Below are 18886 nucleotides of genomic sequence, written 5' to 3'. Positions count from 1 at the left end.
TGCCAGTGGCCTTAAAGTGCTGATAAGGCAGTCGGGGATTTCCAGGGTTTAAGAATGCCCCTTTCCTTCAGTTATTACCTCTACTCAAGCTCCCTTTCAGTGCTGCTGGAGTTGTACCACCAGCATAAAATAGCCTTAAAGCTCATCCCAGGAGAAACACTTAGTGTAGCCACTGTGCCAGCTTTATGCTACCAGAAGATTTCCCCCACCCCTGTTCTTTAGGGTGATCTTTGTAGGCCAACAACTCTGGATTAGGGCTGTTTTGGACTGGTAGTGTAAAACAGCTGCTCTGTAGAGGAAAAACTAAATCTTTGTGTGTAACCTGGATATGTAAGTAGACATATACAGTACTCTCATGTTGAAGTTCTGAGCTGTTGGATGAATGGGAGTTTACCAGTTCCTGCACTGTGCTTCTTTACTCCAGATATTTTGGCCATAATGTGGAGAAAACATGCCCTTTAGCTACTTCATCATAGTTTGCCAAATTATGGTAATTACTGAATTAATTAAAACATTAATGAATGTATGCTTATAAATTAGAGGCAAGATTCTCTATTGACATGAGTTCTTCTGGGAAGAATGGAAGTGTTCTAATGGAAATCATTTATATCATAATATAAAATATTAAAATTTCTGAATAATTCTGTGTGTTTGTTTTTTATTAGATTTAACAAACACAACAAGCTTTATTCTGTACACCTTTACTTCTGCAGGTTGCATATATGTTAGTATTTGTAGTTCTTCAAGTGGCCTCTGATATTCATACTTGTGGGATCAAGACTCCTGCACCTGGAGCTTCCAGAACCTTCTGGAAAGCAGTGTCTGTTGGTGACACTTACCCCACCATCCCTTTCCCATCCTGGAGAGTTCCTAGAATATAAAGGAGGGAGTGGCCCCAACTGCCCCTCAGTTCCTTCTAACTGCTGGAGGTGTAGCAAGCTCTGATCACACACATTGTCCTTGATGCTTTCTTGGTCAGTTTTTCTTTTTATTCTCTTCTCCCCCCCCCATCCCTTCTCCCCATCCATTTGGCGGGGGGGGGGGGGAATTTGTTGATAGCTAGTTAGTTTGCCAGTTAGTTAATGAGGTCATAACTTAAAAAGAAAAAAAGAAGATGAGCATGGGCTCTGTCTGGATCCACAGGAGTGGAAGAGGCAACTCAGAAACCCCTATTAATGGAGGAGGCTCTTCAGTCCTATTCAGCCAAGCTGGCACTGAAGCAATCCAGCATCAGATTGAGGAGCCAGTCATTGTTAAGGTCTCTACATTGAACTAAGAAACCTAGCTCTATGCCTAAAGTGACTCTCTGGCCCATGGATCCAACTTTCAAACATTCCAGATCTGCAAAGCCAGGAATCCTGCTACTCAGATCGGGATCTAGCAGTCAACTATGAATCCTGGGCTGCAAAATCCACATCCGCCTCTGATAGCCGAGCACGGATCAAGGAGCTGCAAAACCCATATTTGGCTCCACAACAAGAGATGGATTGGGATCTTAAAAAAGGGGGGGGAGGAGATAGGGAGGGGCAGAAGGGCGTAGGGACCAATTCCTGATGAGTATGAATCTGTATCCAGAGCCAAAAACCAAGCCTACATCTGGATCTTGCTGCCGAATATCTGGATCTTGCAGGACCCGAGCCTAGATCAAGTTTTGACAGTCCAACATGAAGGACTGCCAAGCACACTTGTCAAGAAGTGACCCAATGTCTTATCCAGAGGGAAAGATATTATATTGACAGACTGTTTCAACAGAATTTGCACTCAGCATTGCAAGTGCTCTATCAAGGGCTCTTGCTTTATATTTTTTTCCACAACTAAGGTAAATAGCAATTAAGTCTCTTTCCCAACATGGATAATGGGCTTGTCCGAGATTCTTATACAAAGACAAGGAAGATGTAAAATCAATATTGCAAGCCTTTTCTCCACCAAAAAACAGGAACTTATCTCTGTGTTGCCCTGGATTCTTCTGAGGGCTTTCAAACTTTGGTCCACTTGGTACCAAGTTGCTGTCACCAGGCATGGTTAGAGATGGGGGAATCTGTCATTAAATATTGTGGGTCTGATGTTAAAGTCCTGTTTTTTAAACTACTGGTTTTTTGTCTCAGATATCAGGTGGGAGTCTCCATCCAGGTTCAGAGTTTCTCTGGCTGACAGTTGACTGGTTTGTGAGTGTTATTCTGAGATCTAAAAGATCCTGTTAAAAAGCAGAAGTCTTTGATCAGTCACACCTACTCTGTGAATTGAAAGACATTTCCACATCTGCATCATTTCTAAGCAAGAAGACCATGAGTTTAGACTATTTTACACTTCAGATACCAAAAAAAAAAAAAAAAAATCCTACTGAAAAGCCTCTTTGACATCTGCCAAGAGAGATTTGGTTGCTATCCCTCTTCCAACCTCTACACACATTGTCACCCCTTTCTCACCTTGGAATAACCTTATCTAAGATAGGGTTGCTCTGTGTACTTCTAGAATTGCTGGGGGTAGTTACTTTGCTGGGACAGCTGCAGAAAATGTGATTCAATTATCCATTGCAGTGCCTGGCATGTGCAGTGAATTCTGCAGAAGAATAGGTTAATTTATCTCACCCTAAGGGTGTCCTCTTCTAGAAAGAACCAGGGGATTGTCATTTTATCCTCGTGAAGCTCATAGGCTTCCATTTAACAATTGGCCAGATTGTTCTCTTTGTATTATATCTTTATGAACATGCCATTTTTGATAGCCTAGAGCAGTGATATTCCTACCTCAGTGGTTCAGAGCCAAATTAGCTCTCAACATTACCCAAAGGAACCACAGTAGTTTCATCAATATTACCCAAAAGAGCTACATTCATTGTGTGTGTGTGTGTGTGTGTGTATATATAAATTCTCACAGCAAAATGACTGACCAAGTATTATTATTTTATTCACCAACAATTGGGTAATAACACAGCAAAAGCATCCTATTGGTTAATAACTTAGATTGGTTAATAATTAAATCACACAGTGTTTTAATATCATGTGTTGTAGACAGCCACAGGAGACGCATTAAAGAGCCACATGCAGTTTAAAAGCCTCAGTCTGAGTTATCACTGGCCTAGCGCATTGCTGAGATACAAGCCTAATGACTAACTCCTTTATGTTGCATTCTCACAGAGCATGTGGTCCCGTCTGCCTCCTAACTATGTAAAGATGTCTGAACTTCCCAGCTCTTACAGATGACTGGCTTGCATGTATGTCCATGAGCCTCAGATTCAGGGAGGCAGATATCATGTATTCAGATAACTTGGTTGTTATTTATATGGGGCCAAAACCTGTGCACCAGTTTCCAAACCTTTGGAGAGATGGAGATGACACTAGAGGAGCCAGTCTGTCCTGGTGCAAACGTTATGCAAAACACATTATGTTTCACACATATGACTTGGCAGGGTCAACCTTCTGAATTTGTCAGAGTCCTCATGCAGGACAAATGCAGCTTCTTTTTGACCTAGAACTCCTCAACCCATCTTCCTGGGGGCTATACTGCTCACTAAATTCCCACAAAGGGGTGTATGCCAAGACTCCTTAAAGAAGAAATGAAGGTTACTACCTGTAACCAAAGTTCTTCAAAATGAGTCTCTGCGTATTCATGCTCTCTGCCGATCTTCTCCACTTATGCAGAGTCTTAGGTTAGGAATTCCTGAATTAATGGAAAGAACTAAAGGGCAGTTGGGGCCACTTCCCCTTTTATACCCTCAGAACCATCCAGAATAGGGAAATAAATGATTAGGGAATGGCCCCAATGGACACGGCTGTCCAGAAGGTTGCAGAAGCTCACACTGCGGGTGTCTTGATTCCACAATTGTGAGAATATGCAGAGGCTCATATTGAAGAACTTTGGTTATAGATAACTAACCTTCATTTCTATATTAATTGCTGTTTTCATTGTTATTACTGTTTGTTATTTGTTCCAACAATGTGATGGGGAGCATTGCCTAGTGGTCAGGCTTAGGCCCTTCGACTTGCAGAGGGGGTTTTGGGAAGGGAATCAGGTTCTCCCACTCCACTGGATTCCAGCCCAGGGTTCTGTGAGGATGGCAAAAGGATCTGCCATCCAGGAATGTCTTAAGGCTGCCCTATCTGGGCCACATCCTACCATCCCTCTATTGTCCATAGTTTGTAGTCTGTACAGGAAAATTTGAAGTGGGTCTTCTCATCACATGGCACCTCTGTGTGACTGGGCATGGTGTGGTAACTCTCCCCCTCTTGGAGTGGCGGCTTCCTTTGGTACTTTGGCCCTTCCGCCATGTTAGTTCAGTCTCTCTCCCCTTCAGGGGTAGTCCATAAACCAAACACAGGGAGTCAACACAAATAAATTGGGTTAGTAAGTGCAAGGGGGATATGCTTCTCTCTCAGGGTCTATCAGAAGCCAGTCCTCCCTTTCCTCAGGTAGGGACCTTCAGGCAGTTGTGGGCAGGAGAGATTCCCACCTTCACTCAATCCTTTCTTAGGAGCTGCAAGATAAAGGTCCTTTCTCTTCCCTGGCCTTCCCACAAGTGAGCTGTTCAGCTCCCTTTTAACTCTTCTCCAGCCTGTGCATCTCTTGCAGGGTGGCAGGGGGAGGTGAGGGAGGGATTGGCTTAGTCCAGAGCAGCTCATTAACCTCTTGTTCTCCAGTGTGGGGTTTATATACCCCATCACAGTTGTATAAGACACAAAGATAAAGGATAAAAGTTTCAAAAATAAGTCCCATTTTTAAACATGTTAGTCACTTTGGGGCTAAATTTGTAACGGTTTTTAGGTGCCTGAAGAGGCAGATAGGTGCCTAGTGTCCTTTGTATCAACTCCTATGGGAGTTAGGCACCTCAGCACTTTTGAAAACCCTACTTGGCACCTATCTGCACCTTTTGGCGCCTAAATACTTCTAAAACCTGGCCTAATTTCCAATTATTTTCAATGAGATTTAGGCTCCTAAAACCCAGATCCTCAAAAGTATTAGGCATCTAACTGCCATTGATTTCAATTGGAATTGGGCACCTAAAAATCTTTGAAGATTTGGGCCCAAGTGCTGAAGTCACTTTTGAAAATGGGACTTAAGATCCTAAATCCTGTAGGCAGTTTTGGAAAAAAATATTGAAAAGCATGGGACATAGTCCCTGTCCCACAGAACTTACAAATATAAGTAGAGCCACAGAGAAGGGTGAGAAATAGAAAAGAGGAGAAAGTTGGGTTGGGGGGAAGAGAAGGGGTCATTTGGCTTTTTTGAACTCAGTAGTGGTGGGTAGAGGTGAGTTTTGAGGAACGATTTATATGACTTTAATAGGACTACTCACATAAGGAATACTGATGTGAATATAATGGCTTTCAGGATTGCTCCCAAAAATAGCATTATAAGTACTTTACATCCGGATAAGAAGAATTCTCCATATAATTAGTTTTAAATGAACTTGAAGGATGTTGTTAACTTGTGTGATTTCACTTGAGACAAATTAATAAATACAAATTAACTTTTAAAGGAATTTTGTTTGCACTTGCATTTTTAAATGTCATAGTTTATTTTAGATTGTATGCCCCATATTCAGACCCTATTTGCATGTTCTGGTTAAGAGGAGGCTCTGAGGATTTTTCTGCTGCTGCTATGATACTAGCAGAACAGAACTGGGAGCTATGAAGCAGCATCACAGCTGCAGGTAAATTAATTCTTCCTCTCAGTCGCCCATCTCTAAGGGTCCAGTTAGGGGATACTATAGAGCAACAAGTATGGATGAGGGGGAGATAATGATCAGCTGATGTGGCGTGGGCAAGACAAATCTGAATCAGGGTAGTGGTGAATAAATCTAGGTTTATATGAAAGAGGAATGATCTAAGGGAAGGACAGCGATAAACTCTCAGCTGCTGAACCGAGCAGATTTTAGCAGGCTGGTTACAGAGCAAGACATGAATGGAATGTAGGGTTACAAACAGCAAGTGCATGGACCCTGATTCACAACTAGCAAGATTAAAAGGAGGTCCTTTAATCATCTGAGTGGTTGTGGTATATGGGCTTCAGAGCTAATGTGTTTCCATGGCTGTGGTGGCAGCAGAATTTCTCCATCATAAAGTAACAAACACCATTGGGATTCCTTAGACTCTCCTAACTTTTGCCAGGACTTTCTTTCCTTGCCCCACCCCCCACCTCACTGTTATCAGCTGAGATTTACTCATCCCACTTCATCATCAGACTCCCCTTCCTCCCAGCCCCCGGACTTTCCCAATTCCACAACCAAAATACTTTATTGTAAAGATCGCTAATTGTAAAACATATACTTTTCTCATCTCTGTCATCACAAATAGCTGATCAGTTGTACTTCATCCTGGCCTAAATCCGGCCTGTTTCTCTGCAAGCACTGTTTCCATGTCCCTCTTTATTCTCTTCTGCAACGACTTGATGAATACTTTTCCTGGCACACTCAATAAACTAATTCCTCTGTAATACTTGCACTTACTCTTATCTCCTTTTTTTAAAAGATCATTACTATTAATGCTTTCCCCCATTCACGCCGCACTTGCTCTTTACTTGTAAATCTTGTTGAATAGTTTGTGCATCACCGTTACCATGTGACCCTCGCCTGTTTGCAACAGCTCTACATCTGTGTTGTCATTTCCTGGCACCTTTTTCTTTTTCAAACTTTATTGAGATCCTTACTACTAACACTACTAAGAATTCCAGATTGTGCTCTCCAATTTTTGTACTGGGAAGCTTCTTCAGGACAGTTTCATCTACTATGTAGTGCATGTTGTACAGGACTTCAAAATATTCTTTCTTTGCTTGTTTGTCACCACTGACATCTTCAATACATATGTTCCCTACAATTCTCTTATCTTGTGATAAAACCCTTGTGTTGCAATTCTCTTTCTGTATTCTTCTGCTTTTTTACATTGTTCATTTATCCAGTTATCTGTGTCTTTCTTTGTTTTCTCTCTCTGGTCAACCCATGGTACTCAGCTAATAGGCTTGCAGCTTCCTACACTTGTCACTCAACTGCAGCACTTCATCTATTGTCCATCTTGGTTTCTTTGTGTTGACTTTATACCCCAAAACTTGTTCAGCCGCTCTTATAATCTAATTTTTTAAACTGTTTCACGTCTCTTTAACATTCATTTCTTCTTTCACCAGAGTCATGATGTTTCTCCACTAGGCTTCTTTGTTTTCTTTCCTGAAATTTGGCTCTTTCAATTTACCCACACTATAGATCTCAGTTCTTGGCACTTTTTCAGTTGCCCTTGGGCTCAACCTCATTGATGCTAACACTAATTTATGATCCTATTGATATCAGCCACAAATAATCTGAATGTCAATACATCTGATTTCCATTTGAGATTCACAATTATGAAGTCTATCATTTTCTTTGTTTGGCCCATCAGATGATATATGAGTCCACTTCCTCCGCAGCTTTCTTTGTTGAAATAGCATGTTTTTTATCACAAGGTTGTAAGTTAGGCAGAAATTTAGCTGCCTTTCTCATCTTTTGTTTTCTTCATCAAGTCCAAATCTGCCTGTTGCTCCACCCCAGGAATTCCAATCCGATACTACTTCCGCATTAAAATATTCCATCACCAGTTCATCTTGTCTTGAAACTTTGCGTATTGCTTTCTGTAGATCATGATAAAATATGTCCATTTTTTTCTCTGGCACTGCTAAGGTTGGCACATGTACTATTGTGACTGCATCCGATTTTATTTTAAATCTCACCCTCAGCATATGGGGCAATATCAGGTTAAATGCCATAATTGCCTGGCTTTAGCAACAATGCAACTCCATCCTGGTGTCCACCATCTTTTCTTCCTGATGTCAATGTCCTATGTTCATCCTGATAGAATTCTCCTTTGCCTGCCCATCTCTTTTTGGCTACATGAATAATTTCCCACTATATCATTACCACAAGTGCTCCAGCCTGGTATGATGTTCTTTCATTTCATATTCCAATTTGTGTATTGTTGTGTTTGTTCCAACGGCATACTTTTCATTCCTGCCTCGGTTTCCAGTCGGTGAATGTGGTTCTTGTTTGTCTGGGTACCTGCATTCTTTTGTTTCTCTTTCCAATCTTCATTCAGTTTCTATGGTTCAGTACTAGCCAAGTGTTCAACCACAACTCTTTGGCTTTGTGGTTGACCAGTGTATTGTACTCCATCTACAACACTGCTCTGAGCTATCCACTAGCTTGCTCCAGTACTGTTTCTACCAGTGTTATACTTTGGAAGTTGTTTTGCTGGCTTCACTGTAGGAGATTTCGTGCACTTGGAGGGCCAGACAGGTTTTCATTAGCAGCCACTGCTAATTACCCTCACAAGGTTTAGCATACCAGCCAAGGCAAGGTCCTGGAGTGAAATGCACACGCAGCTACTAGGAGCCACTAGTGAGAGTTGAGTGAGTCACCATGACCAACTTGCAGGCAAAGTCCATTGACTTTGAAAGTCAGTGGGACTTAGACTACTATGGGTCTTAGCTAACAAAGTCAATTACGTCCATATATTTAAAGGTAATTAGGCACCAAAGGATGCAGATAAACACCTGTTGGGATTTTCAGAAGTGCTTAGATGTCTAACTCCTATTGAAACCTATTGGAGTTAGGCATCTATTCTGAAATCCCAATACATTTTTAGGTGCACACATTCTTTTAAAAGTCTGGTCCTTGGACAATGTTGAGAATTTTACCCATTGTATTTGTTTGTTATGTGGACAGGGTAAGATTTTTGAGGTCTTAACTGTTCATTTAATTGCTTGTTAAGTTCTTGTGTTTTGTAAACAATGTGGTAAGTAAATATATTTTTCCCTTTGCAATCTTTTTTTTTTTTTAAGCAAAGGTTGTTTTTTTTTCTTGTTTTTGGAATAAAATGAGATACACTTTAAAGAAATCATTAGTAAAATTAGTAAATCTGAAGAATGTTTAGCATAGAATTGGAGACATCTTTTAATTTTAATGGTGTCAGTTATGTTTGAACAGTTTGAAATGTTTTATTTGTATTTCTCCAACGTGGAAATATATCCTAACCAATAATGCAAACTAAAGTTTTAGATAAAATCCTGGAGTCTGTGTAGTCATATATGCCTGAGCATGCCACATGCATTTTAACATTTTTTAAATTTCTCTTTGCACTTAAAAAAAGAAGAGAATAAAAGTTGGACATCTGAATTTCTGCTTAGAAATTTTATTTAATTTCACCTTCCTTTCATTTATAATACCAATTCCTCATATGTATACTTCTTTTAATGAAAACATGTCATTCTAAGTTATTTGTACTTGTGTTTGTATGTGTGTTAACAGGAATAAATATGTTTTCATTTATTATAATTAAACATGAATACTCATTAAGATACAGAGTGCAGTTTGTTTATAACAGCACACATTCATTATAGACCTTAGAAACAAAATTGTATTTCTTTAGGGGCAGTTTCCTGGGGAAACATATTGATAATGAAAAAGAATTCTACAGTATGTCTTTCTCTTCCTCATTAGCACATCAGGTTTGAGAAATCTTTACGTGTAGTTTATTATATATAAAAGAAAGAAAACCAAACATTGAAATTCATTGTTTTTGACCAAGAAAAGGTCACACAAAAATGTTAATTAAAATGTTCATCCATGTAATTTCCAAAGTTGATGCTTTTTGTGGCAATTTCTTTGGATCAGGCAATTTCTGATCTTGATCCTGCACGACTAGTAAAATCATCTTAAGAACGTAAAAACAGCCATACTGGATCAGACCAAATGTCCATCCAGCCCAGTATCCTGTCTTCTGACTGTTCAATTCCAGGTGCCCCAGAGGGAATGAACAGAACAGGTAATCATCAAGTGATCCATCCCCTGTCGCTCATTCCCAGCTTCTGGCAAATAGAAGCAAGGGACACCATCCCCTTCCATCCTGGCTAATAGCCATTGATGGACCTATCTTCCATGTATTTATCTAGTTCTTTTTTGAACGTTGTTATGGTCTTAGCCTTCACAACATCCTCTGGCAAAGAATTCCACAGGTTGACAGTGTTGTGTGAAAAAATGCTTCCTTTTGTTTGTTTTAAACCTGTTGCCTATTAATTTCACTTGGTGACCCCTAGTTCTTGTGTTATGAGAAGGAGTATATAACACTTCCTTATTTACTTTCTCCACACCAGTTATGATTTTATAGACCTCTGTCATATCCCCCCTTAGTTGTCTCTTTTCCAAGCTGAAAAGTCCCAGTCTTATTAATCTCTCCTCATTCGGAAGCTGTTCCATATCCCTAATAATTTTTGTTGCCCTTTTCTGAACCTTTTCCAAGTCCAATATGTCTTTTTTTGACATGGGGCAACCACATCTGCATGCAGTATTCAAGATGTGGGCGAACCATGGATTTCTATAGAGGCAATATGATATTTTCTGTCTAATTATGTATCCCTTTCTGAATGATTCCCAACATTCTGTTTGCTTTTTTGACTGCTGCTGAACATTGAGTGGATGATTTCAGAGAACTATCCACAACGATTCCAAAATCTTTTTCTTGAGTGGTAACAGCTAATTTAGGCCCCATCAATTTTATATGTATAGTTGGGATTATATTTTCCAATGTGCATTACTTTGCATATATCAACACTGAATTTCATCTGCTATTTTGTTGCCCAATCAACCAGTTTTGAGAGTTCCTTTTGTAGCTCTTTGCATTCTGCCTGGGACTTAACTATCTTGAGTAGTTTTGTATCATCTGCAAATTTTGTCCCCTAACTGTTTACCCCTTTTTCCAGATAATTTATGAATATGTTAAATAGGACTGGGCCCAGTACAGACCCATGGGGGACACACCACTATTTACCTCTCTCTTCATTCTGAAAACTGACCATATATTCCTACCCTTTGTTTCCTATCTTTTAACCAGTTACCAATCCATGAGAGAACCTTCCCTCTTATCCCATGACTGCTTACTTTGCTTAAGAGCCTTTGGTGAGGGACCTTGTCAAAGGCTTTCCAAAAATCTAAAACCACTATATCCATTGTATCCACCTTGTCCACATGCTTGATGACCCCCTCAAAGAATTCAGGTAGATTGGTGAGGCATAATTTCCCTTTACAAAAACCATGTTGACTATTCCCCAACAAATTATGTTCATCTATGTATGATGTAATTGGATGGGACTTTTTTTCATTTGACTATTTCTCATAAGATCCTACCTGTATTTTATCATCTTCCATCCTCTCCTCCTTATTAGGACATAGGGAATGTCCACATGCTCCTCTGCACCTGTTGGCGTTCACCCAGCCCTTAGTTTAAAAACTGCTCAACAACATTTTTAATTTTAAGCGCCAGCAGTCTGGTTCCATTTGGGTTTAGGTGGAGCCCATCTTTCCTGTATAGGCTCTCCCTTTCCCAAAAGTTTCCCCCAGTTCCTAATAAAACTAAACCCCTCCTTCCTACATGTTCGTCTCATCCACGTATTAAGACACTGCAGTTCTGCCTGTTTAACTGGCCCTGCGCGTGGAACTGGAAGTATTTCAGAGAATGCTACCATGGAGGTCCTGGACTTCAATCTCTTACCTAGCAGCCTAAATTTGGCCTCCAGGACCTCTGACTTATCCTTCCCTATGTCATTGGTACCTACATGTACCATGACCACCGGCTCCTCCCTAGCACTACACATAAGCCTATCTAGATGTCTCGAGAGATTCGCAACCTTTGCACCAGGCAGGCAAGTCACCTGCGTTCTCACGGTCATTGCAAACCCTGCCATCTATGTTTTTAATGATCGAATCATCCATTACTAAAACCTGTCTCTTCCTAATAACTGGAGCTCCCTCCCTCGGAGAGGTATCCTCAATGCGAGAGGATGCCACAACATCATCTGGAAGGATGCCTTCTTTATAGATTATAGGCAAGGTAACTTGCCACTGATTAAGAACCGAAAAGTCTGGTCCATCTGCCATAGAATGCAGTTGGAGTCTTTCCATTGATTTCCATAGGAGCTGGATCAGGCTTCAAGTGAGAGGAGTAATGTAAGAACTTGCATCTTACTGGCCTCAGGTCTACTGCCTGTATACAGTTTTTTTCCTGGCAGCTCAAGAGAAATATGCAGGGAGTGGGACAAAGGTGAATGAGAGCATTTCCTATTAAAAGGGTCTAGATCCTGGCAATGGTCTATGGGACCACTCAAGGGATGCATCACTGCGCTGCTCTCAGTGGGGCTCTTGGGATACAGCTAATTGGTCAGCCTGACCAGCTATCTGTTCTATCTCTGGTGTGCCCTAACTCTCTCATGCTCATGTATCCACCCTCGGATTCCTGCAGTTTCAAGTCCCACCACTGTAAACTGTGGTAGGTGACTGTTATCCCCATTTGTCCCTGAGATGGACCTGTAGGAGAGGAGGGAACAAGCAAGTAATTTACCCTTATCTCGTGTTTTGTCCCAGAATGGTTCTTTGCTCTGCTCAGCCCCAAGGGTTATCACATAGTCTACTAGTCCCTGATTTCAACCAAAAACTGGAGATGGGGCCAGGGACAATTTTTAAAAAAAGAAGTTAAAATATGAACAGAAATAATGAAATAAATAGTTTTAACAGTAAATGTATGTGCATTCTACAATAGTGAATCTATGTTCATATCGGTTTGCTATTATAGAGATTGTAACAAAAGCTTTTGGTGGAATACCCCTTCTTAGCAAAAACCACACTATGTTAATAAAAGGGTGCATGGCTTAAAATTTCTTATTGCATTGGATTCTCTCAATAAGAACAGTTGCAAAAAAGATGATTTACATTTAGGCTCATTAAATAGTGGCATTGAAATTCCTCTTCAGTATTCCCTAAGGTTCCTGAACCTGCACCTGGCTCTCATGCATCCTTTATTACAGTTCATTTACTCTCCTCCTTCCCATTCCCCCCCAAGTTTTCTATAGGGAAAATAATTCTGAAGTTTGCAGAACTGTTCTGATCCATTGGTTTTGCTATCTTGCAGCTACAAGAACCACTGAAAACTCAATTACCTAAAAAAAATCTGTACCAGAAATGAATAAAAGCACAACATAATTGTAAATAGTGGTCCTAGAAGGCGTGAGACCACATTTTTATTTTCCACAACAGTCCCAAAGAGGATTAAAGAACCCTCAGAAGAAATGTTGGCCATTGACATTGGCCATTAAGAGGAAGGTAGAGCTTTGCATTTAGAAGCAGAGCCTTTATCTGTTCTTTTCCACTGCCAAGTTCAGGCCGATCAATCTTCTTGAATCTGAACAGCCAGATTTGATTGTGTCAAGTAAAACTAAGCTGTTGATTTTAATTACTTAATTGACCTGCTTCTTAACGGAAGCTCCTTCCGCCTCACATATATGGTTCTTCCTTCTGCTAAGCTTAGGTGCCACTGTAGCAGGCTTTCTCAAGGATGTCCAAACAAGGAATTGATAAAAGGGGTTTAGGAGGTTCCCAGTGAAAAGGTCTTTAAATAAAGAAAATATTGATTAAAAATTCGAACTCCATGTATTTTACAGTATTGATAGAACTTAGGTTATGGGGTTTGGACATAGTTTGTTATTTTATTTTGTTAAATATATGAAGATGCAGCTGACTGTGGCCTGCACCCGATGAAGTGTTTGGGCTCTCTCATTCCAGACTGTTGTTCACATCACAATTATTATTAATGGCCACCTGAGTTAACAATCTCAGAAGAGCGACTAAAGAATGAATTGACATGGACTCTTGCCCCTAGAGACAGATCTTCCCGGTTGTAATTTCAGTCCTGTTGGCAAGCTGGTCTTGGGAATACTATGCACAAGACAAGTACTAGTGTTAATCAATGGTTCTTAGATGTAGCTAGAAAATCCTTGATTATTTTTTTTTAAATGGCTGTACAGACTAATTCAAAGGTATCCTGGACTCTTACAGAGGATTCAAGCTTTTAGAATCTTTTTGCCTTCCCCCTCACTATAGAAAGCTTCAGTAGGATGTGGTGGGATTCTGTACAGCTTCTCTCCAAAATGAGTGTGTGGAGGGAATTACTAATACTCCACAAGAAGATCTAGCTTAGAGAACTATTGTCAAAAATTAGAATGATAAATGTTTGGAATTTTTGAATAGGGGAGGGAAGGCAAATGCTGGGTGGGAATAGGGTGACCAGACAGGAAGTGTGGAAAATCGGGACGGGGGTTGGGGGTAATAGGCTTCTATATAAGAAAAAGCCTCATATATCGGGACTATAAAATCGGGACGTCTAGTCACCCTAGGTGGGAAGTATAGAGATTTAATAACTCAGGTATTACACAAATCAAGCGGATTTTTACTGCTCTTTCTTTGGGAATATAACATAGCAATATTCTTTGAAGTGTTGTTATTCAAAGAAGTTAGCAAAGGATATACTTGGTACACTGGACAAAATGTATCCACTGCTGCCTGTTGTGCCAGTCTAAAACATCATACTAATTAATGTCTTGCCAAGTTGCAGTACCTGCCTTCCTTTAAATTACTGGTAGCCAAACAGGAGAAAAGTATAGACACATGAAATTTCCTTGTTCAGATAACTGATTTTTCCAAAAATAGATTGTCATTTTCAGTTAATTTACCTTCTTTTTCTTTTGGTGACTACTGTGGGCCTGCTGGAAATTAACTTGCTGTAGTGGAGACAGGAACAGTGTTTGGTGGAGATAAGCAAAGCCTTCAGGATGTGCATCCCCTTCTGACTTGAAAGCTAGGTGATTGACAGCTATCAATCATCATGACCAAGTTCAATTCTCCTTCATTTTTCTGTTTACTGCTCCTGCTTTAATGCATTACTGTCAGCCTTGTTTCCCTCACAATGTACATAATTATTTTCCAGAGCGGTTATATAAGATGATTTGATCTTAATTCTTTTCTTCTTCTTTTTTTGTAATTGCAGTTGTTTTTTGTCCTTACTGCTGGTGGCTGCTGTCGTTTGGAAGATCAAACAAACCTGTTGGGCTTCTCGACGGAGAGAGGTATCAATAACATTAGGATTACTATGATGGTTTTATCTTTCAGACTGAATTCAGAGCGGCAGGTGAAATTAAAGTAACTCCCTTCAAATACATCATCTTTACTTGCCAAGTTTTTTTTTTGCTAAGGCAGAACAAGTGAATCTGCTTTCTTTCCCTAGTGTAAGATTATTACTTTGCTGTGGAATATGCTCTCTACTGCTGTCAAAATGAGACAGTGTAGCAGAAAAGTTGATAAATTGCAAGTACTACAGTGCCTGATGACACAGTACCTTAATGTACCTTTCCTTGATGCCATTCTTTATTCTCATACTTATTTGTCTTATTTGAATGTAATTAGTATTAAGTCTTCATTGTGCTAGGTACTCGTTCAAATACTTCAAAAGGGACAGTCCTGCCCAGAAGAACTCAGTGTCCTTAGTGCTTGAGTTCATTTTATTGATTTTAAAATTATTGAGGGAAATTCTGGACCCATTCAAGTCAATAGAAGTTTTACCATTGATTTCAGTGGGGCCATGATTTCACTCATAAAGTTTTGTATACAAAGTTGCCATATTCTCTGTTGGTGTGAATTGGTATAGCTCTTGGAAAAAATAGCTTGTAATATCCAGTGTTATTTTGTTGAAAAAGCCATTGTTGATGAGGTACAACTCTAGTTTGCATAAATACGTATGCAGTATGACTCCAAAAGCTGAAAAGGGTTTAAGGCACTGATCTTTGCCCTTGAAACAGTCGGTGACACATTTGTAATGTTAGCAAATATCACTTATTTGACTGGAGTTTAAATTTAAATACTGTTTTTTTCTCTGTGGAATTGATTTATCTTATAGTGTCCTGACAGTCTATTAAGTATGAATATGCTTTGAATCAAAATTATTTTTTCACTGTATATCTATCTACACTGAATTCATGCGTGCTTTAGAAGTATCAGGTAACTAGTTGTAATACCCAATTATAGCTTTGAACTGATGCAACAAAGAAACCCCTATGCTACTATAGTCATTTTACGATAGGTATTGTCTTATTCAAAGGAACAATATCCGATAGACCTATCTCAAAGGGCATGTGTTGTGTGTGTGTGTGTATATATATATAACATTACTTGGAAAATACAAAACAAGTTACTTTAAACCATGGTCTTCTATTTAACTTCTTAGTATTCTATTTGATTCTATCTCAATGCTTAATTCTTTCTGAGTAATTCTGTGCAACAATGTACTGTGAAGGAATGTAGCAATTGCTTGATTCTATTTCTCACTTTAATCAGATTATTTTAATAAAATATTTAAAAATAAGTGAGAAATTCCTGACTTTATAGATTTAGTGGTCTTTGTGTACTTTCTCTGGTTATTCTCCTAGATGTTTGAAAAAATACTATTAGAATGACCCCAAGTGTTCTCTGTAAACCACTTTGACATATTTGTCATCATGGGAAAAGATGATGGAATTCTTAGAAGTGTTCTTTCTTTGATGGCATAAGAAGAGTTTGGTAGCTATAGGAATGTGTATGAACTCATAACTACTGACATATAAGCACAAGCCAAAGGAGCTCTGCCATAAATCAGTTTCATTTACAGAGCAAAACTGGAAATATTTTTAAATGTGAGCTGGGCTGAATCTTTTTGAGACCCAGTCTGCAATACTATTCCTTGATTTTACTTCAGTTTAACTAAAGAAAATTAAATGTCACTCAGTCCCAAATATTTCATAGTTTGCTATGTGATAATGTGAACAGCTGTTTCTGTATATTTATAAGGAGCAAGAAGATAGCCGTTAGAGTATGTTATCATTATATAATTGTGAATGTTTAAGAAAATAGCCTTTATTTCCATTTTACCCCATTCCTTTATCTTGAGTGCAACACTTGGATAAGGCTGTATTATTTAATGTTTCTCTTTATTTCTGGTTAAATAGCAGCAGTTTTACTACCCAGCATATCTTTTAGGGTTATGGGATACAAGTGTTACAAGTAAATATACCTGGTACTAAAATATACTTATTTGGATCAATGGACTTTTCTGCCTCAATCGTTTAGTTTGCAGAACAGAAATGTTTGTTGCCTTTGACTCCTTCTCTAGTATATGATCTGTCTCGGGTCAGCTGCAGAAACTGTATGTGAGTCTGGTTATCACTAAGGAATTCAAGAGTGAAAACATAGATGGAGTGCAAGAAAAAAATGAAAATATAACGTTCTGCCATCGTGAAGTCATTCTGTATTGTGCCAATCTTTCTTCCCCAGAGTAAATGGAGCCTGATTATCATATTGTGGCAAGCCTTTATTTCTTGGTAACTTCTTCTTAGAGAATTTCAGCAGGCTATTGACTTGAGTAAATCATTCCTTAAAGATTTTATGGACTACTGAAAGGCAGGAGAATTCATTATAAGCAAAAATGCAAAACTGTGACCTGCTTTGAGCCTGACCTGAACATATGGCTAAATTGGTCTTCACAGATACCAATTTGAGTTGAGCCTAGGCTCAATCCAGTCACTTTATGCTACATTTGGATTTTGCATTACACAGTAGGAATCTTAACAGGTCTTTTCCATTTTTCCCAAAAACTGGATATTTATTTTCCTATTCTTCGTACATCCTCACATTGTAGTTATTTTTTTAAACCACCGCTGCTTGTTGAGCAGACGTTTTCCTTCAGTTGTTCACAGATGTACAAAGGTCTTTTACCCAAGGGGTTACATTAAATGTACAACCTAGCAACTTGTATGAGAAATTCAAAATGATTCCTTCCACTGGGCATTACATAGCGTTTTTCAACATTTAATCTTATTTCCTGTTATGTTGCCCATTCATCTCGCTTTGTAAAGGTTCTCTAAAATTTCTCAGTCTGAACACAAACTTACAAGGGTTAGTCATCTGCAAATTTTTCCAGCTCCCTGTTCCAGATCATTAATAGGGATTATTAATACAGATGGTAAATTAATTACTTTTAGAATGGAATCATTCTGCATAAAATGGACAGATAGCTACACCTTATCCTCTCATCCTTTGCCATTCATTCAGAATGATCACTTTTCCAGATTATTAATAAATATATTTAAATTTTGCAATGTTGAAAGAAGACCATTTATTCCTATGTTTTTTTGTCTATTGGTCAGTTTCTTGATCCATGAAACACTGTACTTCTCATCTCTTGTCTGCCTAGGTTCCTGTCTCTTGTGATGTACTTTGGCAAAGGCTTTTTGAACATCTGTATAAATTCTATCTGATTCTTCCATTATACTTTGACTTCTTGTTGAGCTCCCTCTCCTCTTCTGCCCTCTGAAAGGGCAAGCAATAGCAGATTCCATCTTTCACCATCAAACCTATTCACCAAGTGCATTGGAAGAAAAAGTAAATAGTCTGTTTCCTTTATTTCATGGTTCCCAAAAGATCAATGGAGCGTTGAGCAAGAGAACATGAACAACTATTTAACAGGCATCACCTTAGCTAAATACAATAGCTCAGCAACACTACCTACACACGGCTATATGAAAAGCTGGGTAGAACCCTGAAATGCTCAGCTCAGGGAACTTGATCCTGAGAAAGATGACATGGTATATTAACAGACTTTCTCACATGATTAAGAACCTTACAGCATTATTCTGTTGGACAGTGTTCTGGCTGTGGTGTATTGAAACCACCCTGGAGCAACAAGGATCAAGTTTGTGGGTGTTAAAACTGAAATCTTCCTTCACTGATCAGAGTAAAATTTACAAACACACAGGAAAATTTACCTAGGAGTTTCTGACAGATTCCTGGGGTACAACCTGGAACTGTGGGACTGCTGAACCCCCTTAACTTTCCACCCTGGGCTGTCTCTCACGATGCTTTCTTAGTGACAAGCAGCAAACCTCTCCAGGTCTGTGATCACTCAGTCAACAGCATGCAGGGACACGTCCGGCTAAGTTGCATGAATTCTCTCTAAGCGACTCATAAACCATACACAGGAAAAGACCAGCAAATCCCCCCAGCCTTGCACCCTGGATATAT

At 39.3% G+C, this 18886-nt stretch overlaps 1 protein-coding gene across 6 annotated transcripts in view; it reads left to right on the top strand.

The window, feature by feature from the left end:
- ATRNL1 (attractin like 1) overlaps positions 1–18886 on the top strand; it is a 991165-nt gene that overhangs the window by 633840 nt on the left and 338439 nt on the right. For all 6 annotated transcript variants that reach the window (XM_054034053.1, XM_054034052.1, XM_054034051.1 and 3 more), the window contains one exon: positions 14826–14904. In XM_054034053.1, the coding sequence (XP_053890028.1) occupies positions 14826–14904 (79 nt within the window). The remainder of the gene's footprint in view (positions 1–14825; positions 14905–18886) is intronic.

Source organism: Malaclemys terrapin, chromosome 7, assembly GCF_027887155.1.
Source record: "Malaclemys terrapin pileata isolate rMalTer1 chromosome 7, rMalTer1.hap1, whole genome shotgun sequence".
Lineage (NCBI taxonomy): Eukaryota > Metazoa > Chordata > Testudines > Emydidae > Malaclemys > Malaclemys terrapin.
The sequence above is the reverse complement of the archived record's forward strand: the minus strand, read 5'-3'. Positions and strand labels throughout refer to the sequence as shown.